This window comes from Pristis pectinata, chromosome 12 (genome assembly GCF_009764475.1).
Source record: "Pristis pectinata isolate sPriPec2 chromosome 12, sPriPec2.1.pri, whole genome shotgun sequence".
Classification (NCBI taxonomy): domain Eukaryota; kingdom Metazoa; phylum Chordata; class Chondrichthyes; order Rhinopristiformes; family Pristidae; genus Pristis; species Pristis pectinata.
Window position 1 is genome coordinate 57221042 of NC_067416.1, and position 23167 is coordinate 57244208.

Here is a 23167-nt window from a genome sequence, read left to right on the forward strand (position 1 = left end):
ATTTAGTGTTAACCTACCTCACTGATCGTCCCACCCAATTCCTGTCCCTCATGTCAGTCCTGTTGAGTATTTTCTGAGATCGCATTTTATTGACAGCACAACAGGTAAATGATACACAGCCTTGCAACTATCTTGAAGTCCCACTGGCTCCCCAGGAAATAAGTTACCTGATGTTTGATTGTGCTTTCCCAGTCAAAGGTTGTAAGCAGAGAGGAACAACCCACCCTTTTAGCAACCCTGATTTCATTCCAATGTACAGTTTGTACAGAGTGAGATTCAGTGCAAGTCTGTGCTGAAGTTGTGAAGCCAGCTGACACCAGAGCTTGTCCACTTTGTAAGTTTTCTATTTCTCATCTGCAGAATTGTCTGTCTTTATCCAAAATCCCTCCACTGAAGAGATTTGGATCAACAAGACCGCTACTCTGGTGTGCATGGTTGTGGGTGCTGATCTGAGCCAGGTCCAGATCTACTGGCAGGTGAGCAAGAGGCAGAAAATTAAAGGAAATGTGACCAGAAAACTGAGAGAGGAAGGGACCCAAGACACAGTGATCAGCCAACTCCAGACCAGTGTGGAGGAGTGGTCCAGTGGGGTGGAGTACGTTTGCTCTGCCCAACAACCTTCTTCACCCTCAGCAGTGTCAGCGCAGACAAAAAGTACCAAAGGTGGGCAAGAGACCAGCGATTAAATGGCCAACGTTAGTTACCCGGGTAAAACTGTTTTACATTTCCATTGTTTGCTCGTCTATTCCAGTGGAGACAAAAGGTCCCAAGGTTAGACTGCTGCCTCCACCACACGAAGGGACCAAGAGTATGAACACGGCCACCCTCGAGTGTGTGGTCTCTGGATTCTACCCGGACCACATAAGCGTCACCTGGGAGAAAGACGGCTCCCTGATCTCGTCCAACACCAGTGCTGCACCGACTGCTCTGGAGCAGGGGGGCACTTTCAGTGCCAGCCACTTCCTGACTGTGAGTACAGAGGAGTGGAAGAAAGGCTCAGTCTTCAGCTGTACAGTGTCTCATCCCCCATCCAACACCAGAGTCAGCCAGAAGGTGAAAAGCATTCAAGGTACGGTGCTGGGATTCACTCCAATGTTGACATCCTGTGCAAACTCGGGCCAAGCAAGTTCAACACTGAAAGACAGGTGTGGCATTTTTGTGCTTGTGAGAGTGAATCAATCACCCAGAGGCTCAGACTAGAAAACAATTATATTGACTTAGGTGCTTTCACAACTTCAGGGTCTTCCAAAACACCTGAATAACCAGGTCACAGAGGAGGAGAACACTAAAGCTTCGTGGTCACACGATGGATTAGTTCTCTGTTTGGGCAACTGTGCAGCATGTCAGATAGACAGCATGTCTGAGAGTGCAGCATTCCCTCAGTAGGAGCATCAGGAATGTTGGCCTTGACTCGAAATTGTGCTTGTCAGAAGAAATGTCAGAGATTGCGAGAGGCAGGATCATGGGAGGTTTGAAAGTCAGCATCAGGATGTTCAAACTGGAGGGATCCCAGGCTCAGTCCGATCAGAGATGTGATACCTCAATGATTCAGCAGGCCCAATGTCACAAATGGATCGACAGTCCCAAACAGGCACCAAGACCAGAAGAATTCAGGAAATGTTTTCTTTGGTCAGAAACTGCATCTCTCATTGCATTTCACAGCTCTGAGATCGCAATTTATTGACACCACAGCAGCTAAATGTCACACAGTCACATTTCAGTCTTCTCCTTTTGCACTTTGAATCAACTCTTTCCATCAGTAACTCCAACACCATCTACTGGGCAGGGAAGGTGCAAGATTGGGTCTCCTGTTTGTTCACTCTCACACAATTTCAGTTGTCTTTGTGTGCAGTGAGAAGAAAAATGAGATGGTGAGCAAAACACACGTCCCATCCTTCACACCATCTGGAAAAAATCTTCCTTTTCACTGTCTTCATTCCTTAAAAAGCATCTCTGCAATTTTCTATTTGTTTGCTTCTCCACAGTCTGTTTCCTGAGGACCTGTTCTGTAGATTTTCCACTCACAGAAATGTAGCTGCCCTGGATTATTTTTGAACTGACCCCCAACCCTTGCGTGAATGTTGTGACTTTGTGTTCTGATCCTGGGCCAGGTGAAGCAGTTTATCATGGTTGGTATAACCTCATCCAGATAGGATGCCAGATACAGAGGATAGAGATTGGGAATATGTGGGGCTCCCACTTTCCCAGCACAGGAGGGGAGGTGAAAGTGTCTAACACTCAAATCTATATATCTTCCATTTCCAGGTGGAAAATGTCCCAGCAGTTGTTTGGAGTGTGTGCCAATGTTCTTGCAACAGACTAATCTCAATGCGACATTCTCAGATGGTTCTACCCGACAGTATCATTGTTGGGCAGGAAAGTGTGAAATAAAGTGATTGGCTGTGGATGGAGTTCGTCATAGAGTTTTATTATAATCCATTCACTGGATCCCAGTCCAACCTCTGGTATCCATTGGGATGGAAGTATAACAGAGAGAGGAGAAAACACCCGATTCAAACTGCCTCCCTCTCCCCTCCACACCTCATCTACACACTCATTCATTTGTGGACATTGCTGCTTCAGTGTGACTCAGATCCCAGTTCCAGTTCCCTTGGTCAGATTTCATCCTGGTCTGACTCCAGTCAGCAAGAACTGGAACTTATTTCTCACCAAGTGCCTGTGAGGCAGAGGTTATGAAGGTGAACGGGGCTGAAGTGACAAATTGGCTCAGTGAAAGGATGGGCGACCCTTTGATAAAGATCGGGCTACGACAAATTGGTGAGAAAAGACACAGGGTCTAACCAGTGTCCTGTCCACTCCGACATGTTTTGGGAGTAAAATCTGGATCTCACAAAGTGCAAAAATTCCATAAACCCATCTCCCAGACACTGACTTCAGTCCAAGAGAGAAACTCAGTGATCACAAGGAATGTCACTTAGGAGAGTGCTTTGTTAGCATCACCCAAGGATTAACAGAATAATAGGCTTCTAGTGGAATAACATCAGCGTTTTGCAATAAGGAGAGCTCTCCTGACTCTGTCAGGTTTTGAGGGGGTTTGCCTCACCAGGGACTGTGGAACATCATGACTATTGTCACTGATATGGGACAGGACTAAGCACTTCCCGAAAAACAAATGTTTAACCTCACAATGCTGATCAAACCAAGATTGACAAAAGCAAGAGCCTACACTGTAGACCTAGGTTTACACATTACACACTACAACAATGATCATCTAGACTAGTTCCATGCATTTTTGATTTTTAATAGGAATTTGCTCACTATCTTGTTTCAAGAAAGAGGGCTTAAGAAATATACAACATCATACATTGTCAAATGAAACGTCCACTGTCAGACAGGCACAGTGTGCATTACATCTGCTCTAAATTCAATCAAAGGCATTGACTCACAGTCACATTAAAGGTTTCAACACTGACACAAACACAATCACCCTCCACAATAAGTGTCAGAGAGCAAAAATGCCCATGTGGCCCAAAGTGACCAAGTGTGTAAATGGTGTACACAACGTGCAGAGAGCTGCGATGTAACTGAGCAGACGATGGTGCGGCAGGAGACAAGCGACAGTGCAGACCACGCGCGATGAGTTACTGAATCATTCTCCTCCTAGCCCGATGGTTCTTAAATAAAACAGGGGAAAGTGCATCGAATGCAGGAAATAATCCCAACCTGTAGCAAGAGGGAGACTTCTGTCGCTTCTCTGAATTCCTGGTTTGCTCTGTTGTTGCTGGAGAATGAGTCACCCACTCCTTCCTTTCAAATGGTTCCTTTCAAATGCTCAGACACTTCAGCAACTTCACTGGAGAACAATCACACAAAACTGACAAAAACCCAGGGAACAGGTGCCCCAAAGCTTGGACAGAGAGATGTTTTATTCACTCATCATCTCATGTCCATCACCGATTGTTCTGGAATTGAGGGGCTTGCTGGGCCATTTCTGATGGCGGTTCAGATTCAGCCGTATTGCTGCAGGTCTGGTGTTACATACCAGCCAGACCAGATGTGGATGACAGATTTCCTCCCCTGAAGAACAACAGTGAACTGCATGGGTTTTATGACAGAACAAAACCTTCCACAGTCCCCACCACCAATGTGAGCTTTTTACTCCAGAATGCATTTATTAATTGAATTTAAATTCCCAGCCGTCAGGTGGGATTTGAACTCCATCACCAGATCATCAGCCCAGCAATTTATGGATACACTCTTACCATAGCTGCTCATTTCAAGGAGGAGAAACTGGGGTCTGCTGTGGAAGTTTATCGAGTGAGCTTCAGTATTTGTCAGCAAGACTGCTAAAGACACAGCCACCAACAGAAGGAGTGCAGGTGTATGAGTGACCAGAGTTGGAAGGATGCAACCTTTACTGAAGGTTGTGTGGGAGGTGAAGGTTGCACAGATGGGGAAGGACACGGTCATAGTAAGACTGGAATGTCGGGATGTGAAGTTTTTAAAGTGAGTGAATCCCAGGCTCAGCCCAGACAGAGAAAAGGATTCCCATTGATTCACAGTGCTCAGTGTTACTTGTCAATGCCACAGGGCCTCCAAGCAGAGAAAATACTGAACAGTGTCTCTGCTAAGGAACCTGCATACTTCTCTCTCTCTAACAGTAACTAAACGTTGCTCAGCCTCACTGTAAGCTTATTGGTCACAGTCATTGGAAGGGGATTCAAAACCTTGTTGGCATGTCGTTTGTTCTGATTTTCTTTTCCACAGTCAAAACTTGCAGCAATATGTGAAACCCTGGGTGTTTCTGTCATTCTGTTTCCAGTAAATACAGCTTTAAAGTACTGATGATCCATCCTGACCGAAGATAAGCAATAGAAAAGTCTGCAGTAAGATTCTGAGCTTTTCCATTTTCAATCCACAGAATTGTCTGTCTTTATTCAAAACCCTGGCATTGAAGAGATGTGGATCAACAACACCGCTATCCTGAAGTGCACGATTACCTGTACTGATCCGAGCAAGGTCCACATCTCTTGGGAGGTGAGCGGGAAGGACAGAACTAAAGAAGCTGTGACCCGACCACCAGAGAGGGAAGGGATCCGAAACACAGTGATCAGTGAACTCCAGACCAGTGTGGAGGAGTGGTTCAGTGGGGTGGAGTACGTGTGCTCTGCCCAACGACCTTCTTCACCCTCAGCAGTGTCAGCGCGGACAAAAAGTACCAAAGGTGGGCAAGAGATCAATGATTAAACGGCCAACGTTAGTTACTTGAGTAAAAGTGTTTTACTAGTCTGTTGTTTGTTTGCTCGTCTATTCCAGTGGAGACAAAGGGTCCCGAGGTCAGACTGCTGCCTCCACCACAGGAAGAGACCAAGAATAGGAGCACGGCCAACCTCGAGTGTGTGGTCTCTGGATTCTACCCCGACCGCATCAGCGTCACCTGGGAGAAAGGCAGCTCCTTGATCACCTCCAACACCAGTGCTACACCGACTGCTCTGGAGCAGGGGGGCACTTTTAGTGCCAGCTACTTCCTGACTGTCAGCTTACAGGAGTGGAAGTCAGACTCAGTCTTCAGCTGCACAGTGACACATCCCCCCTCCAACACCCGTATCAAGAAGCAAGTGAAGAACAACCAAGGTAGGGACTGGGACTCACCCCGCGATTGAAATTGTTTGCTTTGCTCTATAAACTCTGCCAGACAAGGTCAACATTGAAACATGGTGCAGCCCTGTTGTGGTTATGTGAGTGAAATGATAATCTAGAAGCCTGGCCAGAGAAATAATTGCATTTCTGAAAATGTTTTCAGAATTTGAGGACAATCCAAACCGTTTCACTGGACAGGCACCCTGGAGAGCCCTGAATTTTAAAATATAAAGCAGGGTGCTGGAATATATTTCACCCGAAATGCTAACTCTGTTCGCTGAAACGCTAGTCAGCTGCATCTGGAGGATTGCATCCAGTTCTGGTTGCCCCATTACGGGAAGGATGTGGAGGCTGTGGAGAGGGCACAGAAGAGGTTTACCAGGATGCTGTCTGGATTCGAGGGCATGTGCTATAAGGAAAGATTGTACAAACGTGGGTTGTTCTCCCAGAGTGTCGGAGGCTGAGGGGAGACCTGATAGCAGTTTATAAGATTATGAGAGGCATAGATAGAGTAGACAGCTGGTATATTTTTCTCAAGGTCAAAATGCCTAATACCAGATAGAGGGCATGCATTTAAGGTGAGAGGGGGTAAGTTCTAAGGAAATGTGCAGGGCAGGTTTTATACACAATGAGTGGTGGGTGCCGGGAATGCACGGGCAGGGGTGGTAGTGGAGGCAAATACGATCGAGGTGTTTAAGAGGCTCTTCAACAGGCACATGAATGTACAGAGAATAGAGGGATGTGGACATTGTGTAGACAGAAGACATTACATTTAGTTCGGTATTTAATAACTACATTAATTAGTTCAGCACAACATTGTGGGCCAAAGGGCCTGTTCCTGTGCTGTACCGTTCCATGTTCTAATCAAGAATGAATGCATTTAAACGTTAGTGACAAAAACTAAATATTTCTGATGCTTAAATTTTAAAATATCGAGGAAAAGTGCTGGAATAGTTTTCACCTGAAACGTTAGCTGTGTTTCCCTCTCCACAGACACAAACTGAAATGCTGGGTAATTTCTGTATTTGTATTAATAGCTGTTTAAGTGTAAACACTGGAAAAATAATGTAAGAGCCAAACTTGTTCATGTACATTCCTTTGGGGTGCTTACCCTGTCTGCTCAATAGGGGAGCTTCATTCCTGCACCAGTGTAGATAAGTCTCAACTGATCTTGATGGGACCGGCAAAGCATTCACTGGAGCTGAGCAAGAAATGTCGGTCCTGTCAGTGACGCACTCGTCCACTGGGAAATGGTGAAATAATAATTGTGACGTTTCTCCCAGATGAATGTTCAGATACCCGCCCCTCAGTCACTTTAAGCAAACCTTCCTTCGAAGAGATCTGGACGAACAGGACGGCAACCATTCTGTGTGAAGTGGTTCACAGTGATTTACAGGGATTCAGGGTAACCTGGCAGGTGGACGGAAGGAGGAGAGAAGATGGGGTGAGGACTCAGGGTCCACACAGCGACAGAGGTGAAGACACGATCACCAGCAGACTGACAGTCCCTGCTGCAGAATGGGACAGTGGGGCTGAGTACTTGTGTCGGGTGGAGGACAAGAGTTTGCCAACGCCGGAGAAGAGATCCATCAAGAAGGACACAGGTACGTGTGGACAGAGCTCGGTGTGAGTCTGATCTTCACAAATGGACAGATTTATCACCTTCCAGCACTGTGACAGACCAACAGAAAATGAGCAGCAGTGGATCACTGGGCCCCTCCATCCTCCTCAGCCATTCAATATGGTCTTGGCTGATCATCCAAATTCAGTCCCCTGTTCCTGTTTTCTCTCCATATCCTTTGATCCCTTCACCCGAAGAAATATATACAACTCACTCTTGAATATATTTAATGATGAGATTCAACTGCTTTCTGTGGGAGAGAATTCCACAGGTTCTCACTCCCTCTCACACCAACACAGCTTAGACTGCCAGCCCTGGTCCTGGATTCCCCCACCATCCCCCAACATTCTTCCCACATCCAGTCTGTCCAATCCTGGTAAGAATTTGACAGGTTTCTGTGGGATTCCCTCTCATTCTTCTAAACTCCAGTGAATGCCCAGTACAGTTTGTCAGAGAGTGTGAGGGACCAAAAGAAGATTGAACCCCCCTGATTAACCACATCAGTAAAATCCCAAATCCCCACAGCAGCCTCACCCAAAACCACACTGGCTCCTGTGTGGTGAGTTCCTGTGATGGGGTAGAGGGATGGGGATTTGCAGCTTTCGCAGCATGAGGTTGAGACTGGGTCAAGTCAGCGACTGGAAGGGCAGGAAGGTTGAGGCACAGACTGAAGGGGAGATAGAACAGACAGCACAGGATGACACAAGTCCAGGGGCTGAGTTCCACTTTCTGTCAAGTCTCTGTGTTCAGTGGCTCCCGTTGATTAAACTGAATAGACTAACCTCACTGGAAGCTATAAAATGCACCAGATTCAAGATTTCCACTCCACCAATCCCAACAATGAGCAGAAAGGGAAAAGCCTTTAGTTTCAGCTAAAGTGAAGTTCCTCAAAATGTAGACATTGTCCATGTTCATGTAAGTGCAAAATGTGTTGCGTTGGAAATTATTGAAACATTCAGTCTGAGGTTCTCTCTGTTCCCAGGTGGTGTTGTGACTCATCCTCACGTCTACCTCCTCCCCCCTTCATCGGATGAGGTAGAGACAGATCAGACGGTGACCTTGATGTGCCTGATCACCAACTTCTCTCCTGCAGAGATCTACGTGGCCTGGATGGCCAACGACACCCTTCTGAAGACAGGGTTCGTGAACCAGCCAGTGACCAAGGACACCAGGAATGGCTGGAACACAATGACCAGTCAGTTGAAGGTTTCTCCAGAGGACTGGAATAGCGGCACCACTTTCTCCTGTGTGGTGGGACATGAGTCGATCACGACCAGTCTGTTCCGAAGCATCAATAAATCTCAGAGCAAACCCACCCTGGTCAATCTCTCACTTGTTCTGACCGATAGTTTTAAATCTTGTGTATAAGACCGCATGATTCAATCAATAAAACTCTTGTTTTGTTAGTTTTATCATTATTAACTGTCATGGAGGATAGTTTAACTCATTAAAACATGATCAAAATCTGGACCTTTGAAAATAATTAAGAACAAAATTCGAATCAAGAATCAAATGAAGCTACAAACATGATTCACCACAAATCTCAGAGCTTCTGGGTCCCGTTTCAGACCTTTTCCTGCCATGTTCAAATGGATTTCAACACTGTGTGGGATTGCACGAGGTATTAAATTTTTGTATGTGTCAATGTACTGATCCAAGTTCAATAAATGTGACATGAAAATGTTTGGTTTGTGAGTGTCCCTTGTTGGTGTGAGTCTAGGAGACAAGAAATAAGTAAATTTGGACATGAGGTGTGGTAGGTGATGCACACTCAGGGAGAAATAGGTGTATTTTGACCAATGGTGTCCCAAACCTTCCCACATTGGGTGTCCTCACACCATCCCTGGATCTGTTGTCGACTGATGGACAGAGATTGTTTGCGATCAATAGTCAACAACTCCATTATCACTGCGTCACGTGACAGAAGGTGAACGGATTGCACCATGGTCTTTCCGAGTCTAACTGTCACAATGTACTCCAATAAAGCTCCCACATAGCAAATCGGATCTAGTCAGATCTTCCGTGTTTAGCTGCTCATTGCATGATAAATATTGGCTGAGAACTCCGAGGAGAAATCTCGTATTCCTCCTCCAGTTGTGTCAGGGGATGACTGAGATCTACTTGATAAGCCTCTGCTTAAACCCTCATCTCAATGACAGCACCTCAAATGGTGGATCTGACCTCTGGAGTGTTGGTCTTGATTATAGGTGCAAGGCCCTGGAGAGAAATACGAACCCACAACCTCTGACTAAGAGGAGACATTGCGAACCACTGAGCCACACATGACATCTGTGTCAAACAAGAGGGATCACTGTCCTCGATCAGCTTGCTGCTGCTCACCAGGTCCGCACGTGTGACGTTGAATAAAAGAAATGTCTCAATGTTGGGAACTGTTCTATTCCAGTGGCACAGTTGAACCTTTGTCTCTCAGGACTGTCAGACAGTGACAGAGTCTGGACAGTCTGGGTCTGTATTCCTTGGAGCTTAGAAGAATGAGGGATGTCTTTACTCAAACATACAAGATCGTAAAGGGGCATGAGAGGGCAGATGTTGAGATGTTTTCACCAGTGAGAGAGTCACAAACAAGGGGACAGAGTTACAAAGTCAGGGGCCAGTCACTTAAAACTGAGGTGTGGAGAAATTTCTTCCCTCAGAGGGGGTGAATCTCTGCAATTCTCAGCCCCAGAGAATGGTGGAGGCCAGATCATTCCATATATTTCAGGTGGAGAAGGATAAACATTTGAATTCAGGGCTTTGGAGAAGAGGCACTGAAGAGGAGTTGAGGCCAGCACAGATCAGCCATGATCATACTGAATGGCAGGGCAGGTTTGAGCTACCTGGTGGTTCACTCCTGCTCCCATTTTCTTTTGTTCTTGTGAGACGAGTGGAGACAGAGATGGAGAGAATTGCAAACAGGGACAAAAGATGAAATGGGAAAGAAACAGACAGAGAGAGAAATAGTGTGTGAAAGAATCAAAGAGGGAAGGCAGTAGGACAAACTGAGAGGCTAAAGCAGGGAGAGACAAAGACAGAGGGAGGCCTTCTAATGATTTACTGGCCTCAGTGCTCCTCCACTGGGACCTCACCCCTCACTGTATCTCCAGAATGTCACTGATACTCGGTGCAGAGTGCAGAATGCTGTTACGTGGTTCACAATCGAAACAGGGTTGTGACGAACATTCTGCTGAAATCCTAATGCACTGTTTGTGTTCAAGTGACTGCAGCTGCGACACCAGTTCTGATCCAGTTCACTGAAGGTCCAACACAAGCAGCTTTCTTGTTGGGTCAGAGATTAGGTGTTATATCTGGAGGGGTGATTGAGGACACACTTTCCTCCAGCTTTCCACAACATCTCTCCTTGTCATTGATCACACTGAATGTCCGGAGGACTATAGCAACCAGCCTTTATGTTGGTGGAGATCTCTGAGTTCCATTGGAGCAGGCATTGTGGAATGTGACTGGAGATCACACATGAAATTTGTGTGGTCCCAATGAGAGGTTAAATGTATGTCAGTGTCACCAATCAAAGAAAATATGAAAAGGTCTGGGTGGTGAGTGTTCCACAACGCGGGTGTGTTTTGTGAGACATTAAACGAGTACCTTGGGACATGAGGTGTGGTAGGTGATGCAGACTCACGAGAAATAGGTGGCTTTGTATCTACATTGGCCAACACCTTCCACCAGTGGGTGTCCCCACACCATGCCTGGATCTGCTGTAGACTCATGGACAGAGACTGTTTGCAATCATTCGTCGACAACTCCATTATCACTGTGTCGTGTGACAGGGTGACAGAAGGTGAACGGATTGGACCTCGGTCTTTCCGAGTCCACCTGTCACAATGTACATGAAGCAACTCCCACTTAGCCAACCGGAAATGGCCACATCTTGTGTGTTCAGCTGGGTTGGGAATTGGCAGAATGACAGGAGACAGACAGAAGAGACGATGGGTGGGTGCTGAACCCAGCTGGATGTGATGGTGAGCAGTATCCTGCAACGATCTTTGTTGACACTGTAACTATTAACTGACCTTATTAATGACGTAGATCATGGGATGCAAAGCTATTTCTCTGAGCTTCCAGCAACAGTAAAGCAGGTGCCATTGTAAGAAGTGTGGCAGGAAGGTTTAAAGTGTCGAGGTGGCAATAGATGAAGTGAACGAGACAACTGCACCAAAGTGAGATCATTGACGGGGGCAGGTCCGAGGGGCCAGGAGGTCTCCTCCAGCTCCTGTTGTCTTCTGCATAAAACAAAATGCTGGAGGAACTCAGCAGGTCAGGCATCATCGGTGGAGGGCACTGGACAGTCGATGTTTCAGGTCAAGACCCATCACCTGGACTGAAAGGTGGAGGGGATGTAGCCAGTATAAAGAGGTGAGGGGAAGGGGGGCAGCAAGAGCTGACAAGTGATAGGGGGATCCAGGTGAGGAGGGGTGACCGGCAGATGGAGGAGGGAAGAGCAGAAGTAGCGACAGAGGCTGGGGGGTGATCGGTGGAGGCGACAAATGGTTGCAGGGAATGGAATCTGATAGGAAAGGAAGATGGAGCAGGGAACCAACCCAGTGAGGTGGGGAGGGCAGGTGGGAACAGGTGGGGCAGAGGACCCAGTGGGAGGAGTGTGTGGGCGATGGGCAGATGGATTGGGTGGAGGGGGGAAAGGAGCAGGGTGATGGGGGCTGGGGGTGTGATGGGTGCAGGAGGAGGGAGAGAAGGGACAGGGGACGAGCAGGTTGCATGGAATTGGAGACGTCAGTGTTTGATGTTCAATACTGAAATCTCCAATTTCAGGTAACCTGATCCTCCTCTGTCCCTTTTCCCTCTCCTCCTGGTCTCCCCAGTTCCTGCTAAACCCATCCCAGCCACCCCATCATCCTGTTTCTTCCCCCTCCTCCACCCCTCATCTGCCCATCACCCACACACTCCCCCTACTGTTCCCACCTGCCCTCCCCACCTCCCTCATTTTGTTCCATGTCCCACCTTCCTTTCCCGTCAGATTCCATCATCAACAGCCCTTTGTCACCTCCACCTCTCACCTCAAAGCCTCTGTCGCTATTTCCACTCTTTCTCCTCCATTTGCCGATCAGCCCTCATCACCTGGATCCACCTATCACTTGCCAGCTCTTGCTGCAACCCTTCCCCTCACCTCAATCTCCCCTCTATCAGACCAGATGAAGGGCTCGACCCAAACCACCGACTCTCCATTACCCTCCACAGATGCTGCCTGACCTGCTGAGTTCCTCCAGCATCTTGATTTTGCTTCAGATTCCAGCCTCTGCAGTCTCTTGTGTCCCTATTTTCCTGTGTTCTTGTTTTCTTATGACCCGCAGATTAGAGTTTGCATCAGGAGCAAAACCAAAAACGGTTCCATTTTCCTGCCTCCCAATCACTGAATTCAGTCAATAATAGAAATTTGGTATTCTCAAGTTCAGGTCGGTGTTTGGTTAAATTCCACCCTAAGGTTTACAAAATTAAACACTGCTTTCGGATTAGCACTGCAGCACAGGGCTGAACACTTGGCAATCTTCAACATCAGGGCACTGCTGATTGAACCTAAATTCACAAATCATTGCCCAAACTCTGATCAAACTTTACCGATCTATGACTACAGAATGTTGCTGTGCTCTGTTTCCCCAGTACGTTGGAAAGACATTGCCCACAAACTTGTTCAGATGTCAAGGGAAAGAAATAGAGAACACTGTAAGTTTATTGAAGAAAGAGCCCTGTCAACAGGCCCTCAGCTCAACCTGTAGCCAAAGCTGTTCACTCCTGTTACCTTTGTAGGATTCAGTCTAAACACAAAGACAGGCACCCTCCCTCTCCACACAAGTCTTGGAGAGTGAGATCAGTCAATGTGGACCAGAGTGAATGTGTGTGTGGATGGTGCACAGAACATGCAGTGAGCTGAGGGGTACCTGAAGTGACGATGGTGCTTTACAAGACAGGTGACAGTGTAAAACACGTGATAATAGATCAAACCTTCTGTTCCTCATCCAACGACGGCATGTGCTATGAGGAGAGGTTGGATAACTTGATTGTTCTCTCTGGAGCGACGGAGGCTGAGGGGAGATCAGAGGAGTAGGAGAGGCACAGAGAGAGTAGACAGCCAGTATCTTCTGCCCAGGGTTGAAATGCCTAATACCAGAAGGCATGTATTTAAGGTGATAGGGGGTCAGTTCAAGGGAGATGTGCCGGGGTTTTTTTTTTACACAGAGAGTGGTGGGTACCTGGAATGCGCTGCCTGGGGTGGTGGTGGAGGCAGATTTCAATAGGGGCATTCAAGAAGCCCTTATATAGACACATGAATCTGAAGGAAGTGATAGGATATGGACATTGTGTAGGCAGAAGGGATTAGTTTAGTTGGACATTTTATTACAAATGTAATTGGTTTGGCACAACATTGTGGGCTGAAGGGCCTGTTCCTGTACTGTACTGTTCTATGTTGTATGATTCAGGTTTCAAATTTGGGGGAAAATCCCTCTCTGCAGAAGTAATCACAACCTTGAGAAGAAGGTGGTGACAACCTTCAGATAATATTCTACTTCCTGTGTTTTGCGCGGCCATTACAAATGACGGTTCCTTGCCTGGTGATCAGCAACAAGTTCCTATCAAATAGTTCCTTTCCAGAAATTAAACACACCGAGTACTTCACTGGAACATTGACAGACAAAGCTGTCACCAAGCCAGGGGACAGGTGCTCACAAACCTGGTCAAAGATATTTGATTCATTCAAAGTGTTTGGACCTCAGTGACAAGGCCAGCATTACATGCCCATCCCGAAATGTACTTGAAGTCAAAGCTTGCTGGGCCATTTCTGAGAGCAGTCACAAGTGGGTGTGGAGTCACATATGGACCAAAGCAGGGATGGATGGCAGATTTCCTTCTATCAAGGACGTTAGTGAACCAGATGGTTTGAACAATGTCGTCGTCTTGTTGTCAGTGTTATTGACACTGGATTTGTTGCAGAATTGGTTTCAATGAATTTGAATTCTCAGCTGCCTTGTTAGGATGTGAACTCATGTCTCCAGGCCAGTCGCTGAACCAATATGCTACCTTACCACATGTGATTGTTTCAGGGAGCAGCTTGAAGGAGGAGAGAGGGGATTTACCACTGAGGTTTAGTGAGTGACATCCAGTGCTTGTGACCGACGTTACAGAGAAGGCACAGTCACCTGTCACAGGAGTCCTGTTCACTGAGGGACAACAGCGAGAGGAGTGTAATATTCTCTGAATATTATTGTTTTGTTGGTGGAAGTTACAGACATGGAGAGAGGCAGGGTCACAGGAGAATTGAAAGTCAACATCAGGTAGTTCAAACGGGAGGAATCCCAGGCTCAGTCTGAACAGAGATGAGAGACCTCAGTGATCCATCAGGCCCAATGTCACAAATGGATCGACAGTCCCACACAGGCACCCAGATGAGAAGAATTCAGGAAATGTTTTCTTTGGTCAAAAACTGCATCTCTCATTGCATTTCACAGCTCTGAGATCGCAATTTGTTGACAACTCAGCAGCTAAATGTCACACAGCCTCGCAACTATCTTGAAGTCCCACAAAATAAGTTACCTGATGTTTGATTTTGAGCTCCCAGTCAAAGGTTGTAAGCAGAGAGGAACAAACCACCATTTAAACAACCCTGATTTCATTCCAATGTACAGTTTGTACAGAGTGAGATTCAGTGCAAGTCTGTGCTGAAATTGTGAAGCCAGCTGACACCAGAGCTTGTCCAATTTGTAAGTTTTCTATTTGTCATCTGCAGAATTGTCTGTCTTTATCCAAAATCCCTCCACTGAAGAGATTTGGATCAACAAGACCGCTACTCTGGTGTGCATGGTTGTGGGTGCTGATCTGAGCCAGGTCCAAATCTACTGGCAGGTGAGCGAGAGGGAGAAAATTAAAGGAAATGTGACCAGAAAACTGAGAGAGGAAGGGACCCAAGACACAGTGATCAGCCAACTCCAGACCAGTGTGGAGGAGTGGTCCGTTGGGATGGAGTACACGTGCTCTGCCCGACAACCTTCTTCACCCTCAGCAGTGTCAGCGCAGACAAAAAGTACCAAAGGTGGGCAAGAGACCAGCGATTAAATCGCCAATGTTAATTACCCAGGTAAAACTGTTTGACATTTCCATTGTTTGCTCGTCTCTTCCAGTGGAGACCAAATGTCCCAAGGTCAGACTGCTGCCTCCACCACATGAAGGGACCATGAGTAGGGACACGGCCACCCTCGAGTGTGTGGTCTCTGGATTCTACCCAGACCTCATAAACGTCACCTGGGAGAAAGACGGCTCCCTGGTCACCTCCAACACCAGTGCTGCACCGACTGCTCTGGAGCAGGGGGGCACTTTCAGCGCCAGCCACTTCCTGACTGTGAGTACAGAGGAGTGGAAGAAAGGCTCAGTCTTCAGCTGTACAGTGTCTCATCCCCCCTCTAACACCAGTGTCAGCCAGGAGGTGAAAAGCATTCAAGGTACAGTGCTGGGATTCACTCCAATGTTGACATCCTGTGCAAACTAGGGCCAAGCAAGTTCGACACTGAATGACAGGTTGGCATTATTGTGCTTGTGTGAGTGAATTAATCACTCAGAGGCTCAGACTGGGAAACAATTATATTGACTTAGGTCCTTTCACAACTTCAGGTTCTTCTGAAACACCTGAATAACCAGGTCACAGAGGAGGCCAACACTAAAACTTCGTGGTGACAGGATGGATCAATTCACTGTTTGGGCATCTGTGCAGCATTTCAGATAGACAGCATGTCTGAGGGTGCAGCACTCCCTCAGTAGGAGCATCAGGAATGTTGGCCTTGACTCTAAATTGTGCTTGTATGAAATTGCAAGAGGCAGGATCATGGGAGATTGGAAAGTCAGCATCAGGATGTTCAAACGGGAGGAATCCCAGGCTCAGTCTGAACAGAGACGAGAGACCTCAATGATTCAGCAGGCCCAATGTCACAAATGGATCAACAGTCCCACACAGGTACCCAGCCAAGAAGAATTCAGGAATTGTTTTCTTTGGTCAGAAACTGCATCTCTCATTGCATTTCACAGCTCTGAGATCGCATTTTATTGACAATACAGCAGATAAATGTCACACAGCCTCGCAACTATCTTGATGTCCCACAAAATAAGTTACCTGATGTTTGAATTGGCTTTCCCAGTCAAAGGTTGTAAGCAGAGAGGAACAACCCACCCTTTAAACAACCCTGATTTCATTCCAATGTACAGTTTGTACAGAGTGAGATTCAGTGCAACTCTGTGCTGAAGTTGTGAAGCCAGCTGACACCAGAGCTTGTCCACTTTGTAAGTTTTCTATTTGTCATCTGCAGAATTGTCTGTCTTTATCCTAAATCCCTCCACTGAAGAGATTTGGATCAACAAGACCGCTACTTTGGTGTGCGTGGCTGTGGCTGCTGATCTGAGCCAGGTCCAAATCTACTGGCAGGTGAGCGAGAGGGAGAAAATTAAAGGAAATGTGACCAGAAAACTGAGAGAGGAAGGGACCCAAGACACAGTGATCAGCCAACTCCAGACCAGTGTGGAGGAGTGGTCCAGTGAGGTGGAGTACACGTGCTCTGCCCAACAACCTTCTTCACCCTCATCAGTGTCAGCGCGGACAAAGAGTACCAAAGGTGGGCAAGAGACCAGCGATTCAATGGCCAACGTTACCTACCTGGGTAAAACTGTTTGACATTTCCATTGTTTGCTCGTCTATTCCAGTGGAGACCAAACGTCCCAAGGTCAGACTGCTGCCTCCACCACACGAAGGGACCAAGAGTAGGAACATGGCCACCCTCGAGTGTGTGGTCTCTGGATTCTACCCGGACCTCATAAACGTCACCTGGGAGAAAGACGGCTCCCTGATCTCCTCCAACACCAGTGCTGCACCGACTGCTCTGGAGCAGGGGGGCACTCTCAGTGCCAGCCACTTCCTGACTGTGGGTACAGAGGAATGGAAGAAAGGCTCAGTCTTCAGCTGTACAGTGTCTCATCCCCCCTCCAACACCAGTGTCAGCCGGGAGGTGAAAAGCATTCAAGGTACGGTGCTGGGATTCACTCCAATGTTGACACACTCTGCCCCTGCCACAAACTAGGGCCAAGCAAGTTCGACACTGAAAGACAGGTGTGGCATTGTTGTGCTTGTGTGAGTGAATTAACCACCCAGACGCACTGGGCTCTGAAACAATTAGATTTTCTTCACAGCTTCAAGGTTCCAAAACACTAACACAAGGTCTGTCCGTCCATTGTTAATGGCCCTCAGGGCCTCTGTGTACCATCTCAGATAGATGTGTGAGAGTGCAGCACTCCCTCAGTACCAGCACCAGGAACTGTGACTTCAGTCTGTTCCCAAGCCTCTGATGTGACAGTGCGGGATTTTAATTTTAGATTACAAAGTAAAAACAGTTTAACAGTTGTTTTTGGCAGTCAAAGTGATAATGAAACTGAAAATCACATTAAACCTAACTGGTTCACTGATGTGCTTTTGTGAAGCACACCCACCTTCCTCCCCTGTTTACCCTTATCCTTCAGTCCCACACCAAACTCTTCACTGCCCTCTGATGGACCTGGTGATTCAGTCAGTGGAGCAGAGCCAGAAATGCCGGCCTTGTCAGTGAGGGAATGATGAATCAATGTTTGGACACCAGCATCTCAGAAATTGAAGCAAGTCTGCCTGTCAGCAGAACTGGAGGAACAGGATGATGACCACCTTATGTGAGCAGCTTCTCAGTGATTTCAGGGTCACCCGGGAGATGGACGGAAGTGAAGGAGAGGATGGGTGAAGACTTGGGACTCACGAGGAACAGGGATAAAGACATCTTCAGATGACGAAAGGTCCTGGGGCAGATTTGGAGAGTGGGGTTAAGTACTTGTGTTTGTACAATTGTTTCCCAACACAGGAGAAGAGGTCCATCAGGAAGTCCCAGGGTAAATCAGGATGGAGCTCGGTACAAGCCTGTGAGCAATGGGGTGATGTGTAACCATCAGCTGGCAAGTTGTCCAACATTCTGCAGGACTCCTTATGCACCATTTGTGCTCTAGTGACTGAAGCCGTGACACCAGTTCTGATCCAATTTGCAGCGTTTCATGTTTTTCACTGAAGATCAAACACAAGCAGCTTTATTATTGGGTCGGAGATTAGATGTTATTTCCGGAAGGGTGATTCTCTGCACGTTTTCCTCCTACCATCTCTCTGTGTCGTTTGTCACGCTGAGTGTCTGGAGGACTATATTCACCAGACTTTATATTTTTTAGATATTTATTCAAGGAATGTGGGCTTCGCAGGCTGAGCCAGCATTTATTTGCCCATTACTAGTTGCCATGTTCTCACCAACTTTTACCGATGCACCATAGAGAGCATCCTATCTGGATGTATCACAGCTTGGTACAGCAACTGTTCTGCCCAGGACTGCAAGAAACTGCAGAGAGTTGTGGACACAGCCCAGCGCATCACGGACACCAGCCTCCCCTCCTTGGACTCTGTCTTTACCTCTCGCTGTCTTGGTGAAGCAGCCAGAATAATCAAAGACCCCACCCACCCGGGACATTCTCTCTTCTCTCCTCTTCCATCGGGTGGAAGCTACAGGAGCCTGAGGGCACGTACCACCAGGCTCAAGAACAGCTTCTACCCCACTCTGATAAGACTATTGAACGGTTCCCTTATACAATGAGATGGACTATGACCTCATGATCTACCTTGTTGTGACCTTGCACCTTACTGCACTGCACTTTCTCTGCAGTTGTGACACTTTACTCTTTACTGTTACTGTTTTTACCTGTACTACATCAATGCACTTTGTACTAACTCAATGTAACTGCACTGTGTAATGAATTGACGTGGAGAATCGGTTTGTAAGACAAGCTTTTCACTGTACCTCAGTACAAGTGACAATAATAAACCAATACCAATACCTTGACAAGGTGGTGGTGAGCTGCCTTCTCGAACTACTGCAATCCTTGACGTGTGGGCATCCTTCTGGCTTTCCAGTCATTTATTGCAACGGAATGGCTTATTGGGTCATTTCAGAGGGCGGTTCAGAGTCAACCACATTGCTGTGTGTCTGGAGTCAGGTGTTGGCCAGACCAGGTAAGGATGGCAGATTTCTTCCCTGACAGGAGGAAGATTTCCTCCCCTTCCAACAATCGACAATGGTTTTCATGCTCATCCTTTAATTCCAGAATTGGAATTTGAATTTATCGCCATCTACTATGGTGGGATTCGAACCCAGTTCCCCAGGACTGTGCCCCAGGTATCTAGATTATTAATCCAGTGATAATACCACTGCGCCACCCTCTCCCTGATGGAGATATCTGAGTTCCACTGGAGCAGCCATTGAGGAATGTAACTGGACTCCAGACAGTTGTTGAGTTCCAGCAACCCAGACAGGTGCACAGTACTCAGCCAGGGAGAGAACCAGTGTTAAAGCAGAGGTGCAGAGTACACCTGTGATGCCACCTCAAATGTTATCTCTTTCTCTCTCCGCAATTGTTCTCAGTCCTGCTGATCTCTTTCCACAATTTATCTTTTATTTCCAAAAGAGAAAAGCCTTTATTTTTAGATGTGGAGAGGTCACCAGTGATATAAAAGTTGGTGAGGTCTGTGTGAGAGCAGAATATTCAAGGTAAACACCAGATGAATAAAAGAGTCTATTCCCAGTAGACTCGCGCTCAAGGCTACCCTCCCTACCGGATGAGATGGAGATGTGTCAGCTCACTGGGTTCTCTGCAGCAGAGATTTCCATGGACGGGATGGCCAACAACACCACTGGCCAACCACTAATTGGTGGTTGAACCTATAACAGCGTGGTTTACCTCACCATGACATCACCCTCACTTCGACAATCAAAATTAAATCCTATATCATCACCTGAGAATGAAACTATATTCCATGATCAAATCCATATCAAATATCATTGACCAGCATTTCTGAGATCCTGCATTCCTGTTAAAACTGCTTGTGTCGGGTCTGATCCTGTTTGAAATCTGTGTGGGCTCCATGAGAAGTTAAATGTGTGTATGCGTCAGTGTAATCAATGAAAGTTCAATAAAGAAGATGCGGAAAGGTTTCGGCTGTCAGTGTTCCTTGCCGGTATGTTTGGGCAGACAGTAAATGAGTGACTTGCACAAGGGGTGGGAGGTGTTGCCCGGTTGGGAGGAACAGGTGACCTTGGATCGATGGTTTCTGGTCTGTCTCTCACTGTATACATTTATAAATATTTATGCACATATGTGTGTGTGTGTTATAGTTTCCACTGTCCAAAGGATAGAACATTCCTGATTAACCTGATAGGTCAACAGTTTAAAATATTCAAAGTTAATGGACAGGGAAAAGTATTTTGATCAACTTTGTGAAAGTATTCGGTGACATCCTTCAGAAAGTGGAGAGATACAGAAAGAAGGGGCAATGGGTAGGCAGTTGTCTTCATGTTATTGGGGTGTTGTTCACCTTCATGAAACATCTGCAGGAAACTAACAGTCTGACTCTCTCTATTGTTTCAGAATCCTGCACAGACTTGACAGGAGAGGAGGGGAAGGAAGAACTGGGAGACTTGGATGGAGATGACAATGTGCTGGCAGTTGCTGCCTTTGCCATTCTGTTCGTTATCAGTTTCCTCTACAGCACCTTCGTCACCGTCGTCAAGGTAACCAAATGACCAACAACAGGGATATCCCATGAAGCCCACACTTCCACCTTCCATTTCTCACCACATTGCATCCTGACTCTGGGATCCCAACTACAGCACAATCAACAGACGATGCAGTCTGGGGCCCTGGGACTTTGAACCTTTCCTCTTTACTCCTGTCCTCTGGGCCTTGATACAGCAAAAGGTGACAGAATATGACCGGGTATCTGGGGCAACGAAATCAAACAAGAGTTGTATTTAGTGAACAACAGGGTACTCAGGACCCAAAACAGGAGCCCAACTGCGGGATCACTCTGAGGCCCCAAGTGGTATCCACAGTGTACTTGAGGGGTGACCTCAGAGGATAATGACAGACCACATGTCCATGGGGGTCCATCTCCCAGAACGAGGACAGACTGCATGTTATTCGGTTTCCCTGTCCTTACAGGTTATGGTCTGTGCTGCATCTCGGCACACACAATATCTTACTCTCCTGTCTATATTTCAGGTTCAGCAGTGACCAGCAGATACACGACTCACATTCAGTCAAGAAATCCCCGTGTGGCCTGCTGATGTTTGGAAATGGAGTCTCCCTCTCACTCACTCAGCAATCCCAGGCTACTGCACTGCAACTGCTCATTTCAGGAGATAAACCTCAATGCACTGGGGATGCTGGAGGGGAAATAGGGGGACAGAGAGGGGTAGGTGGGAGGGAGGGACATGGGAGGACATCACAGTGGGTAAATGTCAGGGTATGTGACACTGGAGGGAGGGGGATACAGGAGGGGGAGAGGAAGGCAGGGTTAATGTTTGGGAATGGGGAGCAGGGGATGGCAGTGTGGTCAGTGAAGGAGGAGAGGGGAGTGAGGATGGGCGTATTGATATTGTGGAGCATGAAGGTGACCTGGGGAGGGGGGGTGTGGTGGAGGGTGGGCTCAGGGTCTTGCTCTGTCATATTTTGTAAATCAGATGTTGTGGAAATCATTGCCTGTAGCTTATTTTTCAGTTTTCCGCTGGAGTGTATGTCTTGATTTGAAATTAGATCAATTAAAAACAAAGAAAAGGAGGAAATGAAATGATTGGTGATAAGACTGAGGGAAGCCATTCAGCCCATCTTAGTTCTCTCACCACTGCAGCAACCTCACCTGCCTCAAAATCCAACAAGAGGGGAATGCATCCCGGGACACATTTCGGAGAGATTTCCAGCCTGTAATGTGTGAGTGTAGCCTCACCCTTACTGCTCATGGTCATAAGGGATTCCCACAGTGGGAATACTGGGGCGATGCACCCCGAGAAAGATATCGAGGAAAACATGGAGACTCATTGCAGGAGTTTCTCAGAAGGCTGTTCTGCATCCCAGAGCCAGATATTGGTGGAACCTTTCATAATATGTTTCATATTGGTGGAATGTTTACAGTCAGCATGGCTTTGTGAACGGCAGGTCGTGTCTCCTGAGCCTAACTGAATTTTTTGAGGATGTGACAAAGCTCATTGATGAAGGTAGAGCAGTAGATGTTGTGTACCTGGATTTTAGTAAGACGTTTGATAAGGTTCCTCGGGGAAGGCTCATTCAGAAAGTCAGGAGGCGTGGGATCCAGGGAAACTTGGCTGTGTGGATTCAGAATTGGCTCACACATAGAAGACAGAGGGTGATTGTAGATGAAGCGGATTCTGCCTGGAGGTCAGTGACCAGTGGTGTTCCGCGGGGATCTGTTCTGGGACCCTTGCTCTTTGTGATTTTTTAAATGACTTGGATGAGGATGTGGAAAGGTGGGTTTGTAAGTTTGCTGATGATACAAAGGTTGGTGGTGTTGTGGATGGTGTAGAAGGTTGCTGTAGATTACAACGGGACATGGATAGGAAGCAGACCTGGGCTGAGAAGTGGCAGATGGAGTTCAACCCAGAAAAGTGTGAAGTGATCCACTTTGGAAGAGTGAATTTGAAGGCAGAATACAAGGCTCATGGCAGGACTCTTAGCAGTGTGGAGGAACAGAGGGATCTTGGGATCCACGTTCATAGATCCCTCAAGCTTGCCGTGCAGGTCAATGGGGTGGTTAAGAAGGCATATGGTGTGTTGGCCTTCATTAGTCGGGGTACTGAGTTCAAGAGCCACGAGGTAATGTTGCAGCTCTATAGAACTCTGTTTAGACCACACTTGGAGTATTGTGTTCAGTTCTGGTCACCTCATTATAGGAAGGATGTGGAAGCTTTAGAGAGGGTGCAGAGGATAAGGGGGATGTCAGAGGTAAGTTTTATACACACACAGAGTAGTGGGTGCATGGAACGCACTGCCGGCAGAGGTTGTGGGGCAGATACATTAGGGACTTTAAGA

General features: G+C 47.0%; 1 protein-coding gene across 1 annotated transcript in view; it reads left to right on the top strand.

Annotated features, from left to right (window-relative positions):
- Positions 1–21490, top strand: part of LOC127576521 (titin-like) — a 380637-nt gene extending 359147 nt beyond the window's left edge. The window contains exons 15-20 of the mRNA XM_052026998.1: positions 14976–15278; positions 15367–15684; positions 16543–16845; positions 16934–17151; positions 20711–20853; positions 21344–21490. Coding sequence (XP_051882958.1) covers positions 14976–15278; positions 15367–15684; positions 16543–16845; positions 16934–17151; positions 20711–20728 — 1160 coding nt within the window. The 3' untranslated portion in view covers positions 20729–20853; positions 21344–21490. The remainder of the gene's footprint in view (positions 1–14975; positions 15279–15366; positions 15685–16542; positions 16846–16933; positions 17152–20710; positions 20854–21343) is intronic.
- The last annotated feature ends 1677 nt before the right edge of the window (positions 21491–23167 follow it).